The 22,246-nt window shown below is 42.7% G+C and overlaps 2 protein-coding genes across 5 annotated transcripts; one reads left to right on the top strand and one right to left on the bottom strand.

The window, feature by feature from the left end:
* Nucleotides 1–2,517: 2,517 nt before the first annotated feature.
* Nucleotides 2,518–4,266, bottom strand: LOC139384829 (THAP domain-containing protein 11-like). The gene has a single exon (XM_071129725.1). It carries the CDS (start codon nt 4,145–4,147, stop codon nt 3,314–3,316), a length of 834 nt encoding a protein of 277 aa, XP_070985826.1. The 5' UTR covers nt 4,148–4,266; the 3' UTR covers nt 2,518–3,313.
* LOC139384827 (centromere protein T) lies at nt 3,627–15,193 on the top strand. Of its 4 annotated transcripts, XM_071129723.1 has the most exons (17): nt 3,951–4,133; nt 4,240–4,308; nt 5,213–5,316; nt 5,497–5,626; nt 6,334–6,490; nt 6,640–6,733; nt 6,851–6,987; nt 10,206–10,272; nt 10,368–10,519; nt 10,905–10,971; nt 11,067–11,218; nt 11,444–12,826; nt 13,019–13,363; nt 13,443–13,542; nt 13,631–13,798; nt 14,026–14,130; nt 14,243–15,193. In XM_071129723.1, exons 3-17 carry the CDS (start codon nt 5,228–5,230, stop codon nt 14,373–14,375), a joined length of 3,279 nt encoding a protein of 1,092 aa, XP_070985824.1. In that variant the 5' UTR covers nt 3,951–4,133; nt 4,240–4,308; nt 5,213–5,227; the 3' UTR covers nt 14,376–15,193. The 4 variants fall into 4 exon arrangements, with proteins under 4 accessions (XP_070985823.1, XP_070985824.1, XP_070985825.1 ...); XM_071129722.1 differs by lacking the exon at nt 4,240–4,308 and having other exon boundaries at nt 3,627–4,133; XM_071129721.1 differs by lacking the exons at nt 3,951–4,133; nt 4,240–4,308 and adding an exon at nt 4,571–4,724.
* The last annotated feature ends 7,053 nt before the right edge of the window (nt 15,194–22,246 follow it).

The raw sequence follows: 22,246 nt of genomic DNA, 5'->3' as shown, positions 1-22,246 counted from the left end.
ACAGGTTACCAACCCTGGGAAACAGCTCTTAGCTTTCATGTGAGGCGTCAACCCTCAGACAAACCCTTTGCAAACCAGCAGTGGAGCCTCTTGAGTGGTCTGGTCAGAAGACTGAGGGTGCATATCAATACTCTTACCTGGCCTCCTCGTCTCCTTTCCTTAATCTACACTGTATAATTTGACATCCCTCAAAGTGTTTTTTGACTGTCCAGTGCTTTTAAATCCATACAAATTAAGGAGGTTTCCATTAAACCTTTTTATACTGGTAAAGTACATGTCGGATATAAACATTTCATGACCAGCCTGATGGAAACAGAACATTTTTCGGGAAACATTCCAAATGTTGATGAAACTCAATCCGCTAGGTATAGTGGGATCTTTTTGTGTCAGTAAAATTAATTATGCGAGATATGTCGATTGAAACGCTTTTATGCGCGAATATTGATACAATAACCATCATATGGGAAAAACTTAGGAGTCACGCTATGACATGTGTGGTCCTCCCACTACGATTTGGGAAACCATACAGTTTATTAGGCTACAGATTAAATAAATTATGATGAATTTCACAGGGTGGTGAAAGTGCAAGGTGATGAGCTTGATGCTCCTTTCCAATAAATATCGAGGGTCTTGTTATGGTGACATGATGGTCGATGTTTGGCTGCCATTTGACAAATAAATAATAATCTCACTATGTAGGCTATACATGAGCTCTAGTCAACACCGCTAGAGCGCACGTCTCAAGTGGGCACACTCGCTATATAACGCATCATAGTTTGTGAGAAAACCATCAGTAGAGTTGAAAATTCAGTGGAAACCCACTTCTGTTTTTTATACGGCACATGGGAATTGAACCACAAAATGTATTTTTATGTGTACTACGTCATCACGCACAGCATTTTTATCAGCAATAAGTCAATTTGATGGAAACATCTCTGGTGGGAAAATGCGCGTATTGTTTTTATGCGGATTTTAGAATATTCGCATGAAAAACTGTCGCCACGCCTCCTACGTTGCAATGCTAACCACATCTCTCTTTTTTAAAATTGTTTTTATTTAACCTTTATTTAACTATGATAAACGGATTTGAATTAGTCTTTGCTAAAGATAAGTCACTAATACATATAATCTACATCAAAATAATACAATAGAAAATAATACAATAGTTTTCTGATGCTAAGTGACACAGGGCAGGGGTGAGAATGCACAAGGTCCCATATAACAAAGGAAGGTAAGATAGTGGACCATGATCCGCCAAAGGAGATAGAGAAAAGATGACAATAGGGGTGGACACTAGACAGACAGAATAGGGAGGGGAAAGTCCAGTGACATTGATGTCCAAGCTGTAGTGTAATGCCATCTACAGTTTCTCTATAGTGCTGCAGGTCTGGTGAGAGGATTCAAACTTTATTTTAAAAAATGAACTCCCCATACCAGATATTCCTTAATGTGAGCTAATCATTTAATTTGATTTATTAGGATCCCCATTAGCAGATGACAATGGCTACAGCTAGTCTTACTGGGGTCCGATGCATAATGAAAAAGACATTACAGGCAAAAGACCTTACCATTTACATTTAAAAACATTACCATGTAGTGTGTGTGTGTATCTATCAGTTACACATACATGTCAGTAGAAACACAGAATAAGTAGTTCACATGGGGGACAGGCAGTGTCGTAAGCAGGTAGCCCCAAAAATATGACATTTTGTTTAGTGTTGCGCACAATTAATATGTTTTTAGACGTATTTGTATATAATGTCGCAGACTTTTATTATGTTGATAGATGTTTAACTATTGTATCCATTATTACTGCTTTCCAATCAGATGTTGCTTTATTTGTTTTTTGAAAACAGGTTTGCTGTTCACTTGCGCTATATAAGATGGAAGGGAGTTCCGTGCACTCATGGCTCTGTATAATGCTGTACATTTACTGGAATTTGTTCTGGACCTGGGGACTGTGACAAGACCCCTAGCGGCATGTCTGGTGGGGTAAGTGTGTGTGTCAGTGCTGTGTGTAAGTTGACTAAGTAAACAATTAGAAATGTTCAACACATTTCTTATAAAAACAAGAAGTGAAGCAGTCAAGTCTTTCTTCAACTCTTAGCCAAGAGAAACTGGCATTCATAGTATTAATATTAGCCCTCTGATTATAATGAAGAGCAAGACGTGCAGCTCTGTTCTGGGCCAGCTGCAGCTCTGTTCTGGGCCAGCTGCAGCTTAACTAGGTATTTTTTGCAGAACTTGACCATACATACATACGTCAGGCCAATAATCAAGATAAGATTAAGTCATGATTCTAGATCCCTATGGTGTTCACTTTAGTGGATTTCTCTAAGAGAATGTCTGTTTCAATTGAAAAGGGGAATAGAAATTATAGACATCAACTGCATGATATGATCCAGGTCACTGCACCAATGTCACTATCCAGCCTACTGAGCTATATCCAAGAAATTAGTAACACTCATAATAACACTCATGCAACAATTTAAACAGATAAAAAAACAACGCAGGATATATTATTTCAAAATGAAATTTACTTCAAATGGATATGGTTTAAGTTTCAGAACAGTCATTGCTGTCAGGTCAAAGTTCAACAGTCAGAGGTTAACATAATATCCATATGTGAGTGCCAACTGCAGATACTGTATCAAACCATTTGGGAGGAGAAGGTTGAGACACCAGTCACAGTGAACCTCTAGGTGGTGTTAAAGTCTTACAACCAGATGGAGCCATGGATCAAGCCAGGTCTCTGGTGGAAATAGGCACCTGATAAACACACATACTTTCATGATGCACAACACATCTTCCCACAGTTACGAGTCACAAAGCAACCTTGTTTAGGAGGATGGCCTCTGAGCTGAAAAGCTGGTGTTTAATATACTGCAAGGAGAATTCAACTGCAGACACTGACATACAAACAGCTTAACAACAAAACAATGGCCTAATAATTTCCCCATCTCCCTTTAAATGTTCTGTCGAAAGTAGGCTATAGAGTTGCAGCCAGGCGATCCACAATAACTCATTCGTCAATGATTTGACACTCTCCTAAAAGGCTGCTTGCACTTAGCAAACACATGGGTGGACTAAACTGGGCAATGTTTTATAGGCAACTATGGGATTATTACTATCAACTAGCTAGCCAAAAATAGCATTAGTAGACCAACAAGTTGCTATCCCTCAATTGAAAATAAATTCTCATCGCTTTCGTAAAAAGAGGGTTTGCTCTGTTCTCCACGGACCCCTTCATCTCACGTTAGAGTCTTAGGTCGCGACGGTCTTTAGTTATCCATCATTTGGGTGGGAATGATGGTCACATTTTCTTTACCGCTGCTCCTGCCGACAGCAAACGGTCCCGCTCGCGCACCTCCTCCTGTAGCTTGGCCTCGGTAACGCGCAGCTGGCGGATGGTTGCCTTCATCTCCTTCATTTTCACTTCCATGAGTGCGATGATGTCCCGCTGCTCGTTCAGCTTCCGAAGCAGTTCGGCCGAGGTGGTCCCGGTGGTCAGCGAGTACGCGTGGTCAAGCGGGTTGCTGACAACGCTGTAGTAATGCACAGTCTGCTGCTGGGCAGTGACCGCGGCGTCTGCAGGGGGATCGTCGCCCCTGGCCAGGTCAGTGGAGCTGGAGACGACTGCAGTAAAACAGGACCCGTCACCCTGCGCGGCTGGATTTACTGGTCCGAGGTATTCGCCGTCCGGACCGATCTGCACCACGATAGGGCCATCAGTAGCAGCTATGTCGGTGACTGCATCGCTCTGAGCGGTCTCAACGGCATCTGGGGCTGTCGAAACAACGTTGGTGATGACAATGCTGCCTGGACTGGGGACTGGAACAGGAGCCGCCGCAGACGCTTTCCTGTTCCTGCCCCTTCGATTCTTGCGTTCATTCACTCCTCTCAGCGGGAAGAGCGTCGGTACTCGAACGGTATAGGTCTTTCTGCCACCGGGAAAGTGTACGCTACAGACGCGGTGTCCCGTAGTGGGTTGGAAGGTACTAAAACAGCCGCTCACCCCGGCCCGGGAGATGTTCTTGAGCCAAATCTCCCTTTGCGTGGTATCCTTTGGAAATGTGTAGAACCGCAGCTCTCTGTCCCGATGAGAGTTGTTGTAGCAGCCAGGGACACAGCAGGTGAATCCAGGCATGTTTATTCCAACGAAAATCTGATAAATTTGTTATTCTATTGAAGTTTTGTCTAATTTATTTTTGTTTCGTTCTTCCTCGCGTTGTTATCAAGCCGATCGGCCTCGAAGCGGAACTACACGTCCCACAATGCTTACAACTTCCTGTTTTGTGTCGTAAGCAGGTAGCCCCAAAAATATGACATTTTGTTTAATGTTGCGCACAATTAATGTTTTTAGACGTATTTGTATATAATGTCGCAGACTTTTATTATGTTGATAGATGTTTAACTATTGTATCCATTATTACTGCTTCCCAAGCAAGCGTGAATCAAAACTAAGAACTTAAATAAACTACAAGTCCCCTAATGCATTCCATAAACTCTCATCTCGCGAGTTTTCACTTGAATTTTAAACGCGGGAGCTACCCGCTGAAAGGTAAACACTAGCTAGCAAGCTTTTTATTGTATTTATTTGGTTGTATCCTAGCAAGCTTAGAATACTTTCATAAAATAGCACATCAAAACGGTGATTTTCCACATAAAGAGGCGACACGAATCTAACGTATCGTGAACACGACTCGGTAGAATTCCTTGATTGTGTAAGTCAGTGTATGATATATCTAACTTTAGCCTAGCATGGATAGCTAACATAGCATGGATAGCTAACTTAGCTAAGTTTTATTTATTTAATTATTTTATTTAACACGTTAGCGAAGTTAACTTTAACGCGTTAGTCGCCCCACTTACTTTCAGAAGTAGTAAGCTATGTGTTTATTTGCAGGGTAGCCTAGTGGTTAGAGCGTTGGACTAGTAACCGAAAGGTTGCAAGTTCAAATCCCCGAGCTAACTCGGTACAAATCTGTCGTTCTGCCCCTGAACAGGCAGTTAACCCACTGTTCCTAGGCCTTCATTGAAAATAAGAATTTGTTCTTAACTGACTTGCCTAGTTAAATAAAGGTAAAATAAAATAAAAAATGCACGTTAGCTAGCAAATACTAAACCAGTAGTTAGCTAGCTAATTAAAGATGACAACATGTCAATTATTTCCAGAATATTGATAAAACGTTGACTTCTTCTGTTTCGACAGACTGAAGGTTATGCCATGGATTCTGTAGACGAGGACGTGTCTGCTCGAGTTCTCCTGCAAAGTGTAATTCATACGGAGTCCTCCAGGTCCCCAATTACCCACAGGTAAATCAACACTGTCGAAAAGTGTCACCCACAGTACCTACTACTATCTATCAACTAAACTTGCTTTGGCAAGCGGTTGTCGAGTGTTAGTTTGAAAGGCTCTCTCTTGTCAACTGTGATATCTCGAGATAAAATGTGTAATTTTAATGGAATAAACCATGTGTGTTATGTCCTCTCTAGTGCCTCCCAGGCTCAGTTCCAGTCCCCGGGGTCCAGAGCCAGATGTAGTATCAGACTAAGGAGGAGTGATGTTGGGGCCCTTACACCACAGGAGGCCCTCAAACAGAGCATCAAAAAGAAGCTTCATAAGGTCCGGTTAAGCCGGGTCTACACTATGTGATTTTTGGCCCCAATTTTAGCTGTCTCAGACAAGTTTTTGAGATCGGAGACAAAATCCTCTTGCCTACTCTGGGTGCGCAGCCATCAGCTACGCTTGTTTAATGTAGGCGGGTCAGAGACGCAATCAGAGGGCTCCGATCCTGTCTTTGACGTCCTAATATTTTCAAACATGTTTGATTTTATCTGCACAAAATCTGCAATGTTCTTGTAGTGTGACATATGCAATGACAATATTTGAGAATGGTGATCAGCAATAGCCAATGAGAGCTCTCCTGAGAACGAGCCAGTGAGATGATGACATCGCATCACCCAGAATGTGTACTCTCGAGCAGGAGCGACGAATACTACTAGTATGTGTTTGTCCTTGCCAAAGTGTCAAATCGTTACAGCTCTTTACACACAATGTTATTCAATAAAAAATGTATTGGTTAGATATTTCAACTCTGTAGGGCAAGCATGAATGTCTGACTGAAAACGTTTGAGGCTGCTTTGAGCCACAGCTCATTCTAGTTATGGAATCACATCCTTGTCAAGACAGCATGTCTTAGAGAATCCTGTAGTGTCTGCTCTGTGTTACTTTGGAGATCTGTCTTTCTGTTCGTTTGTCTGTGTTGGGCAGAGAAACTGTTTTAAACAAGGCTTGTGTTGAGTTCATCTGCATTTGTCTTTTTCTTACAGAGCACTTCCAGGTTTACCCTGCCAGTGCCACCCAGTAAGAGGCGGACTATATCAGAGGGAGTCAGGAAGATAAACACGCCTGCACCAGCCACAGCCTCACTTCTCTATGATGATGACATCACACCTAGATACCTACTCAGGGGGATCCTGCAGACAGGTGAGTGTTGTCGTCACAGTGTGTGGGTCAGTGCCTTTATTATTGACTAGCGGTAAGATGGATGTGTTATTATATGCTCATCATGGGCACATTAGGGCCCGTTGTTCAGTGATCTTTGTTGCTCTTCTGTCTCCTCTCTGATTGGTCAGAGCCGGAGACATCCCTTCTGGTTCAGGACCGGCCAGTCAAGAAGGAGCCAGAGCTGCCCTCCACAAACTCCAGTCTTCACAGCAACCGCCCAAGGTATGCTGACAGACAAGGACGATATCCTCAGAGGTGCACTCAGGACACACAGCCCTCTGCATTATTGGTGTGGTGATGTTTGTGCGTTCACACCTTGTTTTTGTTTGTGCCTCCTAGTACAGGACTGTCTGACTTGGATTTCCCTGACATGACCACCACAGTAAACCTGTCAAATACGGTGAAGGGACTAAGCAGGAAGCGACCACGTCGGAGTCTCAACATAACAGCATTCAACAGGCAGCTTGAACATGAAGGTAAGGTCATGGTCGGCACTGTACAGTGTGTGCGCATGGTTAAGTTTGTGTGACATCTGTAACTGGAGCATGTTCTGAACGTGTTAGAAGGTGTGATTAAACATACTGGTTAACTGCTCTATATGAGAAGAAATGTTCTGTTCCACTCATTTTGACCCACTGACAATTCCACTTTTCATGGGTTCATGTTTAAATTAAATTGTATTTATTACATTCTGCAAATACAACAGGTGTAGACTTTACCATTAAATGCTTGCTTATGAGCTGTATATTAGTATTGTACGTGCATATACACTACCATTCAAAAGTTTGGGGTCACTTAGAAATTTCCTTGTTTTTGAAAGAAAAGCAAAAAAATTTGCCCATTAAAATAACATCAAATTGATCAGAAATACAGTGTAGACCTAGTTAATGTTGTAAATGACTATTGTAGCTGGAAACGGCAGATTTCTTTATGGAATATCTACATAGGCATACAGAGGCCCATTATCAGCAACCATCACTCCTGTGTTCCAATGCCACGTGTTAGCTAATCGAAGTTGATCATTTTAAAAGACTAATTGATCATTACAAAACCCTTTTGCAATTATGTTAGCACAGCTGAAAACTGATGTCCTGATTTAAAGAAGCAATAAAACGGGCCTTCTTTAGACTAGTTGAGTATCAGGAGCATCAGCATTTGTGGGTTCGATGACAGGCTTAAAATGGCCAGAAACAAATAACTTTCTTCTGAAACTCATCAGTCTACTCTTGTTCTGAGAAATTCCATGTGCGAAATTGCCAAGAAACTGAAGGTCTTGTACAACGCTGTGGATTTATCCCTTCACAGAACATGGCCGATTTTATTTTTTACACCTTTATTTAATCTTTATTTAACTAGGCAAGTCAGTTAAGAACACATTCTTATTTTCAATGACGGCCTAGGAACGGTGGGTTAACTGCCTCGTTCAGGGGCAGAACGACAGATTTTTTGACCTGCAACCTTACAGTTAACTAGTCCAATGCTCTAACTACCTGCCTCTCATTGCACCCCACGAGGAGACTGCCTGTTACACGAATGCAGTAAGCCAAGGTAAGTTGCTAGCTAGCAATAAACTAATCTTCAAAAATCTATCAATCATAATCACTAGTTAACTACACACGGTTGATAATATTACTTGTTTATCTAGCGTGTCCTGCGTTGCATATAATTAACGTGGTGGGTATCGTTGCTCCAATGTGTACCTAACCATAAACATCAATGCCTTTCTTAAAATCAATACACAGAAGTATATATTTTTAAACCTGCATTTTTAGCTAAAAGAAATCCAGGTTAGCAGGCAATATTAACCAGGTGAAATTGTGTCACTTCTCTTGCGTTCATTGCACGCAGAGTCAGTGTATATGCAACAGTTTGTGCCGCCTAATTTGCCAGAATTTTATGTAATTATGACATAACATTGAAGGTTGTGCAATGTAACAGGAATATTTAGACTGATGGATACCACCCGTTAGATAAAATACGGAACGGTTCCGTATTTCACTGAAAGAATAAACATCTTGTTTTTGAGATGATAGTTTCCGGATCCGACCATATTAATGACCTAAGGCTCGTATTTCTGTGTGTTATCATGTTATAACTATAACTACTAAGTCTATGATTTGATAGATTTGATTTGACAGTCTGACTGAGCGATGGTAGGCACCAGCAGGTTCGTAAGCATTAATTCAAACAGCACTTTCGTGCGTTTGCCAGCAGCTGTTTATGACTTCAAGCCTACCAACTCCCGAGATGAGGCTAGTGTAACTGATGTGAAATGGTTAGCGGGGTGCGCGCTAATAGCGTTTCAAACGTCACTCGCTCTGAGACTTGGAGTTGTTGTTCCCCTTGCTCTGCATGGGTAACGCTGCTTCGAGGGTGGCTGTTGTCGTTGTGTTCCTGGTTCGAGCCCAGGTAGGAGCGAGGAGAGGGACGGAAGCTATACTGTTACACTGGCAATACTAAAGTGCCTATAAGAACATCCAATAGTCAAAGGTTAATGAAATACAAATGTAATAGAGAGAAATAGTCCTATAATTCCTATAATAACTATAACCTAAAACTTCTTACCTGGGAATATTGAAGACTCATGTTAAAAGGAACCACCAGCTTTCATATGTTCTCATGTTCTGAGCAAGGAACTTAAATGTTAGCTTTCTTACATGGCACATATTGCACTTTTACTTTCTTCTCCAACACTTTGTTTTTGCATTATTTAAACCAAATTGAACATGTTTCATTATTTATTTGAGGCTAAATTGATTTTATTGATGTATTATATTAAGTTAAAATAAGTGTTAATTCAATATCGTTGTAATTGTCATTATTACAAAACATTTAAATTGTCCTTTTAATCTGTATTTGCTTTTTTTGGTCCTCCAATAATCGGTATCGGCGTTGAAAAATCATAATCGGTCGACCTCCTAGTCGCAACATCAATAGTGAAGAGGCAACTCCGGGATGCTGGGTACTATTTCATGGGGTGGCGGGTAGCCTAGTGGTTAGAGCGTTGGGCCAGTAACCGAAAGGTTGCTAGATCAAATCCCTGAGCTGATAAGGCAAACAACATGTCGTTCTGCCCCTGAACAAGGCAGTTAACCCAGGCCGTTCCTAGGCCGTCGTTGTAAATAAGAATTTGTTCTTAACTGACTTGCCTAGTTTTTAATAAAGGTTCAATTTAAAAAATGAAAGGCCGGTTTTATTGCTTCTTTAAACAGTTTTCAGTTGTGCTAACATAATTGCAAAAGGGTTTTCTGATGATCAATTAGCCATTTTAAAATGATAAACTTGGATTAGCTAACACAATGTGCCATTGGAACACAGGAGTGATGGTTGCTGATAATGGGCCTCTGTACGGGCCTGTATGGTCCTCTGTACGCTTATGTAGATATTCCACTAAAATCAGCCTTTTCCAGCTACAATAGTCATTTACAACATTAACAAAAAATTGCTTTTCTTTAAAAAAAACAAGGAAATGTCTGAGTGACCCCAAACCTTTGAATAGTAGTGTAGTCAGTGCAAGAACGGATCAATGCATATAATTCATGGCTACATGGACTCACTATTTAATAGTCTTATGCCTATTTAGCAGTATTATGGCCTGGGGGTAGAAGCTGTCTCATAGCATGTTGGTTAGGAGTCTGATGATGGACGTATTCATTTTCTGATAGAATTTTATGTTCAGATTCTTTTTTTGCAGATGGAGAGGCTGAAGGTGGCAGTGCAACAGAAAAAGACCTCTCATCCCTGTCTTCTGCCTCTCCAAAGTAAAGAGCTGCAAATTGGAAAAACTTCTACTCATTGAATTTCAGTGGTGAATGTCAGAAATGTAACTGAGGCTGTGTTCTCACACATTTTCTAGCTCTACCACCTTCTCCCTGAAAACACCCTTTGTGGATGTTCGGACTGAGAAAAGGGGATTTCAAAGGAAGGTAACAAATCGTAAAAAAATTTGCCTTGAGGAGTTTGACGAGGCCCTACAGAATCGACTGCCGGCGATGGGTGGAGACCCTGGTAAGCCCCTTCCTCTGCATCTTATCTCATTTCTTCCCCCCTTATATTTCTGTTTGTCTTTTGTTCGGTGTATTATATTGTTTGATATGTACTTAAATTACCTGGAACAATAGGAAATTGAGACTTATGTAAGACTACATTTTGTGTGAAGAGTAGAACTTAAACCTAGTTCTTCCGCCTCTCTTTTTCTCTTCCCACGCCCACCTCCCTATCCCTGTTTTTCAGAGCTGAGTGTTAGGGAGGATCAACAGGGTCTCAGTGAGACCGTTCGGTCTGAGGGGTTCACCTTGGGGTAGAAGCTGTCTCATAGCATGTTGGTTAGGAGTCTGATGATGGACGTATTCATTTTCTGATAGAATTTTATGTTCAGATTCTTTTTTTGCAGATGGAGAGGCTGAAGGTGGCAGTGCAACAGAAAAAGACCTCTCATCCCTGTCTTCTGCCTCTCCAAAGTAAAGAGCTGCAAATTGGAAAAACTTCTACTCATTGAATTTCAGTGGTGAATGTCAGAAATGTAACTGAGGCTGTGTTCTCACACATTTTCTAGCTCTACCACCTTCTCCCTGAAAACACCCTTTGTGGATGTTCGGACTGAGAAAAGGGGATTTCAAAGGAAGGTAACAAATCGTAAACAAATTTGCCTTGAGGAGTTTGACGAGGCCCTACAGAATCGACTGCCGGCGATGGGTGGAGACCCTGGTAAGCCCCTTCCTCTGCATCTTATCTCATTTCTTCCCCCCTTATATTTCTGTTTGTCTTTTGTTTGGTGTATTATATTGTTTGATATGTACTTAAATTACCTGGAACAATAGGAAATTGAGACTTATGTAAGACTACATTTTGTGTGAAGAGTAGAACTTAAACCTAGTTCTTCCGCCTCTCTTTTTCTCTTCCCACGCCCACCTCCCTATCCCTGTTTTTCAGAGCTGAGTATTAGGGAGGATCAACAGGGTCTCAGTGAGACCGTTCGGTCTGAGGGGTTCACCTTGGGACAGAGTGACCTCACCGCTCCTGACATCACCCATGACATCATCACCAGCAACACAGCGCTCTACTCCCTGCCTGTTGACACAGCAACAACCTTCACTATCACCACCCAGGACAAAGACACCATCACGGGAACACAGATCCAGCGAGAAATGGGAGGAATGAAGGATGAGGATGAGAAAATGATGGAGGAGGTAGGGGAACAAAATGAGGACAAGATGGAATTAGACAACAAAGATGGAGATGATTTGGCTGGAGATGCTGGGCAGAGAGAGGACTCAGTGAGACAGAAGGTGTCCAAATCACAGACTATAGAAGCGGTAGCTGACTCCCAGACAGAAGAGGACGAGGTGGCTAAATCTCAGACAGAAGAGGACGAGGTGGCTGAATCTCAGACAGAAGAGGACGAGGTGGCTGAATCTCAGACAGAAGAGGACGAGGTGGCTGAATCTCAGACAGAAGAGGACGAGGTGGCTGAATCTCAGACAGAAGAGGACGAGGTGGCTGAATCTCAGACAGAAGAGGACGAGGTGGCTGAATCTCAGACAGAAGAGGACGAGGTGGCTGAATCTCAGACAGAAAAGGACGAGGTGGCTGAATCTCAGACAGAAGAGGACGAGGTGGCTGAATCTCAGACAGAAGAGGACGAGGTGGCTGAATCTCAGACAGAAGAGGACGAGGTGGCTGAATCTCAGACAGAAGAGGACGAGGTGGCTGAATCTCAGACAGCAGAGGACGAGGTGGCTGAATCTCAGACAGCAGAGGACGAGGTGGCTGAATCTCAGACAGCAGAGGACGAGGTGGCTGAATCTCAGACAGCAGAGGACGAGGTGGCTGAATCTCAGACAGCAGAGGACGAGGTGGCTGAATCTCAGACAGCAGAGGACGAGGTGGCTGAATCTCAGACAGCAGAGGACGAGGTGGCTGAATCTCAGACAGCAGAGGACGAGGTGGCTGAATCTCAGACAGCAGAGGACGAGGTGGCTGAATCTCAGACAGCAGAGGACGAGGTGGCTGAATCTCAGACAGCAGAGGACGAGGTGGCTGAATCTCAGACAGCAGAGGACGAGGTGGCTGAATCTCAGACAGCAGAGGACGAGGTGGCTGAATCTCAGACAACAGAAGATGTAGCAGATGAAGGGGGACAGGTAGTGGAAGAAGGGCAGGAAAAAAGATTGATATCACAGAGTTTAACACACAATGCGATGCACATCAGTCGGAGAGCTTATTGCTCAGAGGGTGGCGCCAAGGTTGCTGGAGTGATGGAAGGAGGGAGGGGCTACAAGAGCATGGGAGCAGCGCTCCATCCTACAGAGACTGGTGAGTCAGGTTGGTAATGAGAGCATGATGTGGCATTGTCCAATGTGGACAGTATTTCGCTTGGCTCAAATACTGCTTGTCAACAAGACTGTTCAGTCTTTCAAGTTTGAAAAATAATATTTGTGGGTCTATTCTATTATTTAATGTAGTATTTGTGAGACTGTTTTATTGATGTCTTTGTGTGTTTTGTAGGGTGGGCAGGCAGAAGGTCAGAGGGGGACACGGCTGGTGAGTGGCACAGCGGGCCGGAGGTGGGAGCTAGTGAGAGCGCCCACACCCGCACAGTAACCCTTGGCAGCGTCCCTCCCTCCCCATTGCCCCAGGAAGATGAGCTGGAAGGTTTGAGTAGAACTGGCACCAGCCTTGGCAATGAGGAGATGGAGAACTCCATCCCCCCTTTAGAGATTACCTTTGAACCTGAGAACAACGCCCCTCACAGCAGCAACTCATCCCTGCACCCCATCACTGCCCAGAGCCCAGCTGAGCATGAGGAGGACTGGGATGATGTGGAAGAGGGGGATGGTATCCAGAGTGAAGGTTGGATCCACAAAATCTGTATTCAGGTGTGTGTGCACATGCGTATATGTTGTGATGACTAACCCCTTCTTTCCTACAGAGCTGTCCATGAAGACTCCTGCTTTTGTCAGAGAGAAGAGGAATGCTCTGCCTATTGACCCCCTGGCCACACCCACTGTTCTCAAAGACCTTCAACCAAGGCAAGTCACACACAAACACATGCAATCATTTTAGTAGTAGTATTGTGTGCTAGTTTGTGACCTAATCTGTTGTCTTTTGGGGCCTCAGTGTTTCGGCTGGTGCTGCAGCTGCGGTGAAGCCCAAAGCGGTGAGGGGAAAGCGGACTGGATCAGCCAAGAAGGATCCTGGTCTCTCTAAGAGCTACGTCATGAGCGTGTTCAAACACTTCGCCAAGACCAAGGTGTCTACAGATGTCTACCCTGTCCTAAAGGAGATGTAAGAATCTACACCCATCTTAGGGAAAAGTGCTTATGTTCATTAACTTGCACATCAAGTGATTTAGTGATGTACCGATCTGTTTAAAGAGAGGAAAACATCAGAATGCAGCTTTTCTTTTATCGTTGATGTTAAATTCATTGATGTATGTATTAGTGACAGAAGAGAGGACTTTCTTAATTATAAGGTATTGATGGATGAATGCATGTGTAACATTTACTTACCAGAATGGAGCGCTACTTTGACCGGCTAGCTGATGACTTGGAGACGTTTGCTGCTCACGCCAAGAGGAAGACCATTGAGGTAGAGGACGTAGAGCTGCTGATGCGGAGGTTTGTTTATAGCTGTGGTTCGTCAGGTGTTTAAGTGTACAGTATGTACTATAATCTCCTTCTCGTGTGTGTGAGTGCATTCGTCTTTCTCTAACTCTGTTTTTCTCTCCAGACAGGGGTTTGTGACCGACAGCATGCCAGTAAATGTATTGATTGAGAAATATCTCCCAATGGAATCCCGAAAGCTCCTCATTCCCGTGGCAACAAGTGGTAACTACGTCATTCCCAAACCGAGGAGAAAATGATCAGCCTATACTGAGAATGATCAGCCCAAATGAGGGCTGATGTTGTATATTTGATTGAATATTTATCATTCAAACACAGCCAGGACAAGACCATGTAACCTGGTGTAAATGTGTTGTATTTGTTTGAATATGGCTTTCTTTTATATTTGTTGAATATTACTGCAAAATGTTTTATTTGATTTATTCAGTAGTCTGGCATTTGTACGTACCTTTGGATGAGAAAGGAGACTGGAGTTAAAGCCCTGAGGTTATGAGTGCCTTGGCTTCCATCAGAGCAACCTGAAAGACACAACCAATACAAGCACTATAGTTTGTAGACATAATCTAATGTCCTCATGCTGCCCCCAGTTTTCAAAATCGACCCAGCTAATCACAGTACAGTCAGAATAAAAAAAAGCAATAATTCAAACTTTCGCATTCGATACTTTGGGGTGTAATCATTACTCCAATTCTGTTTAAAAACGTTTTGCAACCAACCATTTACTCCAAACAGAAAATGCATACGACAGTTTCTATTGGACTAATTCAGGTAGGCCCGGTTTCGTTGGCCTTGTTTGCTTTCGTTTGGTTCTTGGTAAACGGTCAGTTTTCAGGCCGTACACACCGACTGTGTATGCGTTTTGGTAGACTAGAAGTACATTCATTTCCAGTGGAACGATTCGTTTGCCTTACAGCATTACGTTGCAGAGGCAGTTGTAATCCGTTGTGTAGTAAATCGAATGTATGCATTAAATTGTATGCGTAGAATGTTGAATTTTTGTTGCACCCATATCCAGTAAAAAAAGTGGGATTCCATAATAAAAAGTTGAATTACATAATTTCTTTACATATTTTATTCATTTGTTTGCCAAGTAGCATACATATTTATTCGATGAAATCAAAAAATTGTGAGAGCCTATCATTTACCTCAAATGCATAGTTTTGGAGCGAAATGCAATAATAAATAGTCAAGATAGCAGCGTAGGCTCTTTCAACAATGAGACCAACGTTGTGGAAGGTGGTCTTGATCGCGCTGTTGGGCCGGTGTTCGGGGCCAGCCCCGCGGAAAGCGCAGGTCTGTGTGGGTCCAGAAATGGTTGAAGTCCCGAAAGCATGGAGGGGAGTTCCGTATCATTCAAAAGCTTCGATTGGAGAGGAATTTCGAAGTTACTTTCGTCTGGACCGCAGCCAGTTCAATCACCTGCTCCAGATTGTTGGAGCCAGGATCGCCCCGATGGAAACCAACTACCGGAAGTCCATCAGCCCAGTTGAACGCCTGGCGATTTTTCTCCCGTAAGCTAAATTCTAGTACATTTTAAAAGCCTTTGATACCGTAATTGATTGATTTGGATATTTTATGTGCAACCTAGCTAGCTGAATGGCTCTTTAGTTAATAGCCCCTATGTGACATCAGATGTACTTTAACAGAATGTTCATTCGGACTATAACTTCCCAAAGTTGGTTTAAAATCCTTTAATGATGCAATGTTACTAAATGAAAAGAAAGTTGGGGTGCTTTCTGCCCTGATGAAGGTAGGCTAGTCTTCTCCAGGACCCCTTGTTGTTCAAGACAGTCATTCATTAAATTATTTTTGGAATTACTTACACTCTTAGGAAAAAAAGGGTTCCAAGAGTGTTCCTATGGGGACAGCCGGAGAACCCTTTTAGGTTCTAGATAGCACCTTTTTTTCTAAGAGTAGAATTGGCCTGGGCTACAGTTTGATACAGCCAGACTGAATTGTATTGTTTCAAGGCATTGTTAATGATGATTGATGACTTACAATATAATTAGAGCATAATAAACTGAGGTAGGTATGAGTAGATATAATATGTGGGTGGAATTTCAAGTTACACACAATATTGATAATTATTTAGAATTATATTTCAGATTCTTGGGGACGGGTCTCCTACAGAATCATCGGATTCAGCTTCGGAGTTGGGCGGTCCACAGTGGTAGGCATTGTCCCCTCTGTGGCACACGCCATTTGGGACTGTCTGGTTGGTGAATACATGTCTGTCCCCAAGGAGGAAGACTGGAGGGCCATTGCTGCAGAGTTCCTGGAGAGGTGGAATTTCCCCAACAGTCTTGGCTCCATTGCTGGGAAACATGTAGTAATCCAGGCTCCACCGTGCTCTGGTTCGCAATTCTACAACAAGGGTACATATTAAGTTGTACTCTTGGCTGTTGGAGATGCCATCTACTGTTTCCATGTCGTCAATGTTGGTGCTTATGGCAAGGGAAGTGATGGCGGGACCCTCCGGGACTCTGCCTTCGGCCAGGCACTTCAGGATGGCACCCTGGAGATTCCTAGAAGAAAAAGAAACGCACACCTATTTAGGCGAGGTGCTGGCTAGCGGAGTAGAAAACTTGAAAATAAAGGAGAGCTGCACACTCTAGGAGCTCAGATCCAAAATCATACTTTTTTTAATTTTTTTCATCTGAGCTCCTAGAGTGTGCGGCTCTCCTTTATTTTCAAACCCTGGAGATTCCACCACCTGCATCACTCCCTGGGGCTGAAGACCTGGGACCTGTTCCCCACGTCTTCGTCGGCAACGAGGCCTTTCCTTGAGACCCAACCTCACGAGGCCCTATGCTGGACACCAGCTGCCATTGCCAAAGGCTGTAAGGATCTTTAACAAACGACTATCCAGGTCAAGGTTAGTTGTTGAATGCGTCTTTGGGGGTCTGGCAGCCCGGTGGAGAAATGACGGTTTATTAACCCAACTTTACACAGGCTACTGTTTGGCCGTAGCCCACGCCAAATAAACTAAAGATACCCCACAAGCCAACCGTGACCTTCTCTTGTAAAGGCCAGACGTAAGAGAGAGAACAAAGACTAAACCTGGTCTTAACTTCCAATGCTCCATCCATCTTAGGGAAAAGTGCTTATGTTCATTAACTTGCACATCAAGTGATTTAGTGATGTACCGATCTGTTTAAAGAGAGGAAAACATCAGAATGCAACTTTTCTTTTATCGTTGATGTTAAATTCATTGATGTATGTATTAGTGACAGAAGAGAGGACTTTCTTAATTATAAGGTATTAATGGATGAATGCATGTGTAACATTTACTTACCAGAATGGAGCGCTACTTTGACCGGCTAGCTGATGACTTGGAGACGTTTGCTGCTCACGCCAAGAGGAAGACCAACAGCAAACTGTTGTTTTAGAATATTTTCTATCCCAGAAACAGAAACATTAATCTGAAATACCAATTAGCCTACATGAGTATACTGTAAAAATTACACTTTACTTCACTGTTGCAAAACTTATGACACTACCTGTGTAGTGAAGAGAAAAAACGTACCATTGAACTTGTCATCGAAAAGCAGCTGAATCATTTTTATCTTAACTGCTGCTTTTCTTTGCTGAGGCAGCCTCTTCAGGGTTGGTAACAGGCAAATAGTGTCTCTTCATCCTCAATGTGGGGATCAGGTTGGGCTGCCTCCCTCTCGACGGCTTGGAGTAGCCTATGCTGAAATGAGTTGAGTGGATCTGGGAGCTGGTACCTACGATAGCGCCTGTTGTGACATTGTTCCTCTTCATTTCTCCATGTTTGTCTCCACGGCCACATCCTGTTCAAGGTCCTCGGTGGTCATAGATCCAGAGGTGCTTGCTCCATTATCATCTTCCATGGCTGCACCGGTGGTGGTCATATTTATGGATGTTGTAGAGGGTCTCGCTGCACTGGTGATGGTTGCACTAGTAGATGAGAGGGTCTCGCTGCACCGGTGGACTCACTTGTAAATGACAAAGGGTCTTGACGCACCGGTGGCACCCACACTTGTGGATGAAGTAAAGGGTCTGGCTGTAAAATTGCCACTCGTTTCCCTAGGCACAATAAATGGATCCAGAAAATAAAGAATGTGGCAGAAGCACCAATGTGGCTGGCCTGAAGCTGCTGACCCAGACCTCTTATCTTTCTCTGCCCTTCTCTCTCTCTGATACCTGTCCCGGAGTCCTCTCCACTTCCTCCTACAGTATTCTTCTACATAGGCATGAACATGATAAGCCAAACCATTACCTAGCATAACTACAGTTATTAGATAGCTATCATGGACATGTCACCTACTGTACACAAACACACGGTTATCTGACCAAATGATCAGGGGTACAGTATCTACCATTTCTATTACTCTAGCATACACACTCACACTCTTTCAAACATGATTATTTGGTAAAGTTATCAGGGGTAGTAACTAGCATTATTTATTTGACTGACTTTCACACACACACCTCATTAGCTAGGTTTTCGGGTGGGACGTTAAAAGGGTGTCCTGACTCTTTGAGGTCATTAAAGATCCCATGACACTTATCGTAAGAATAGGGGTGTTAACCCCGGTGTCCTGGCTAAATTCCCAATCTGGCCCTCAAACCATCATGGTCACCTAATAATCCCCAGTTTACAATTGGCTCATTCATCCCCCAGATCGTTGCTGCAAATGAGAATGTGTTCTCAGTCAATTTACCTGGTAAAATAACGGATAAAAAAACAAAAAAACAAGTTAGCTAACTAACGTTAACTAGCCACATCTAGCAGAAGCTCACTACTAAACTGACCTGGCAATCCTACTATCGTGGACACTTGTCTCCAAGCAGCATTTTTTGTGTTTATGTAGCTGTCAGCAGCTGTGTCAAAAATACACGGTTTTGAGGATACTGCGAAAATTATTCTCTCCATGTGTCCAATGTTAGAGTTGCGTAAATTCGAATCTGGTGTCAGGATAAATATAACAATGAGTCACCGATTGTATACTATGTATTTTTTATTAGCTAAGTAATAAATGGCAAATGCAACTTTCGTATATACGGGCTCACTGTATGGCTATAATGTAAAACACAGGATCCAACAATCCCCCTTTTTACACCCCCAAGGGTGTGAACAAAAATTCAGCAAATGAATCATATAACAGTTACAAAGTTTAAAATACCTTCATGTCCTCCATTCGATCCCACTATGTACTAGATTGGCTACCAGCCACCTAGGAACTTACAACCCTCATGTCAAAAGAGAACAGCTCATTTAAAAACGGAACAAAAGAAAATGGTGTGAAATTGAAGTCCCCCTTTTGACACCCGCTAGGGTGTCACTCATTATCCTTTATTTCAGCGGTCCCAACACAGTAATATGTTAATAGCATTTCATGAAAATAATAAAACGTTTATTATTAATAATACATTAATTATTTGTTAAAAATTTGTTACAGAAAAACAGAAAAGAAAAATCATCCAAGAAAAATTACAAATCAACAAGTGATATATGCTTTTGTCTCCCCCTTTTGACAAAAACAGGATAAGACTTTATTGTTTATTGACATATAAGATATAGGATAAAACTTTGGTCATGGAAAACAGTAAAGCAGAGCAAAGCATTATTATAAACCATCTGGTCCTCTCAGCTACTCCTATCCTGCACCAGGTGGGCACCATGCCACCCAGGGACTCCAAACCTTCACAACAGGGAGAACAAACATACTGGAAAGAAAACCTATCATAAAAAAAATGTAAAACAAGGAACTGTGGTGGTGTAATATTTATTCTACTACCTCACCCACAGCATACCATGGGTCATCCTCAGTCAGTTCCATCCTCCACTGAAAGCATGATTCAGTATCAGCATCTCCAACTGGAGCATCAAGCAAAGGCATCATGCCTGAAGCCTTCACCACATCTGTAACAGACTTCTTAAAACACGGTATGATGCAAGCAGCACAACACATCAATAATAAAATACAAGAATTAGGGTCAGAAATCCAGTAACCACCATACCAGTGTACTTACCAAACCAGGCTCCCAACCAAGAGAACAGTCCAGACTCCTCTACCCCCACCATGGTCCTCATCTCAGCAGATAGGGCATCAAGCCCACTAAGGGCCTTAGATATACTACCATCTGGACTGGTGTTATTAGGAATATACGTGCAACATTGTTCACCGAACATCTTGCAGACACCCCCCTGACTGGCAAGAAGCATATCCAAAGCAAGTATATTCTGTCTGGCAACCCTAGATGTGGCCTCCAGCTGTTCAGACATACCAGTGAGTGCATCACGGGAGTAATCCACAAAACGCTGTTGATTATAGTAGATATAATTAATCCATGCAGTCTGTCTTGCATCCACTATGGCTGGACCTACAGTGCCTTGCGAAAGTATTCGGCCCCCTTGAACTTTGCGAACTTTTGCCACATTTCAGGCTTCAAACATAAAGATATAAAACTGTATTTTTTTGTGAAGAATCAACAACAAGTGGGACACACTCATGAAGTGGAACGACATTTATTGGATATTTCAAACTTTTTTAACAAATCAAAAACTGAAAAATTGGGCGTGCAAAATTATTCAGCCCCTTTACTTTCAGTGCAGCAAACTCTCTCCAGAAGTTCAGTGAGGATCTCTGAATGATCCAATGTTGACCTAAATGACTAATGATGATAAATACAATCCACCTGTGTGTAATCAAGTCTCCGTATAAATGCACCTGCACTGTGATAGTCTCAGAGGTCCGTTAAAAGCGCAGAGAGCATCATGAAGAACAAGGAACACACCAGGCAGGTCCGAGATACTGTTGTGAAGAAGTTTAAAGCCGGATTTGGATACAAAAAGATTTCCCAAGCTTTAAACATCCCAAGGAGCACTGTGCAAGCGATAATATTGAAATGGAAGGAGTATCAAACCACTGCAAATCTACCAAGACCTGGCCGTCCCTCTAAACTTTCAGCTCATACAAGGAGAAGACTGATCAGAGATGCAGCCAAGAGGCCCATGATCACTCTGGACGAACTGCAGAGATCTACAGCTGAGGTGGGAGACTCTGTCCATAGGACAACAATCAGTCATATATTGCACAAATCTGGCCATTATGGAAGAGTGGCAAGAAGAAAGCCATAAAAAAGTGTCATTTAAAGTTTGCCACAAGCCACCTGGGAGACACACCAAACATGTGGAAGAAGGTGCTCTGGTCAGATGAAACCAAAATTGAACTTTTTGGCAACAATGCAAAACGTTATGTTCGGTGTAAAAGCAACACAGCTGAACACACCATCCCCACTGTCAAACATGGTGGTGGCAGCATCATGGTTTGGGCCTGCTTTTCTTCAGCAGGGACAGGGAAGATGGTTAAAATTGATGGGAAGATGGATGGAGCCAAATACAGGACCATTCTGGAAGAAAACCTGATGGAGTCTGCAAAAGACCTGAGACTGGGACGAAGATTTGTCTTCCAACAAGACAATGATCCAAAACATAAAGCAAAATCTACAATGGAATGGTTCAAAAATAAACATATCCAGGTGTTAGAATGGCCAAGTCAAAGTCCAGACCTGAATCCAATCGAGAATCTGTGGAAAGAACTGAACTGCTGTTCACAAATGCTCTCCATCCAACCTCACTGAGCTCGAGCTGTTTTGCAAGGAGGAATGGGAAAATTTTTCAGTCTCTCGATGTGCAAAACTGATAGAGACATACCCCAAGCGACTTACAGCTGTAATCGCAGCAAAAGGTGGCGCTACAAAGTATTAACTTAAGGGGGCTGAATAATTTTGCACGCCCAATTTTTCAGTTTTTGATTTGTTAAAAAAGTTTGAAATATCCAATAAATGTTGTTCCACTTCATGATTGTGTCCCACTTGTTGTTGATTCTTCACAAAAAAATACAGTTTTATATCTTTATGTTTGAAGCCTGAAATGTGGCAAAAGGTCGCAAAGTTCAAGGGGGCCGAATACTTTCGCAAGGCACTGTATAATAGGTAGTAAGTGCCAGAGTCCATCATTCCTACCCAAGGCCTGAAACTCATGAGGAACCCCCACTGGCACTCCCAACAGGTTAGTGTGTATGTCAACTACATCCTCTGTCCATGGAGCACTACGTCTATGTCTCCCATGGGATGGAAT

The sequence above is a fragment of the Oncorhynchus clarkii genome, chromosome 26 (assembly GCF_045791955.1).
Source record: "Oncorhynchus clarkii lewisi isolate Uvic-CL-2024 chromosome 26, UVic_Ocla_1.0, whole genome shotgun sequence".
NCBI classification, from domain to species: domain Eukaryota; kingdom Metazoa; phylum Chordata; class Actinopteri; order Salmoniformes; family Salmonidae; genus Oncorhynchus; species Oncorhynchus clarkii.
Note: the sequence above shows the minus strand (reverse complement) of the source record. Positions and strands in the feature narration are given on the sequence as shown.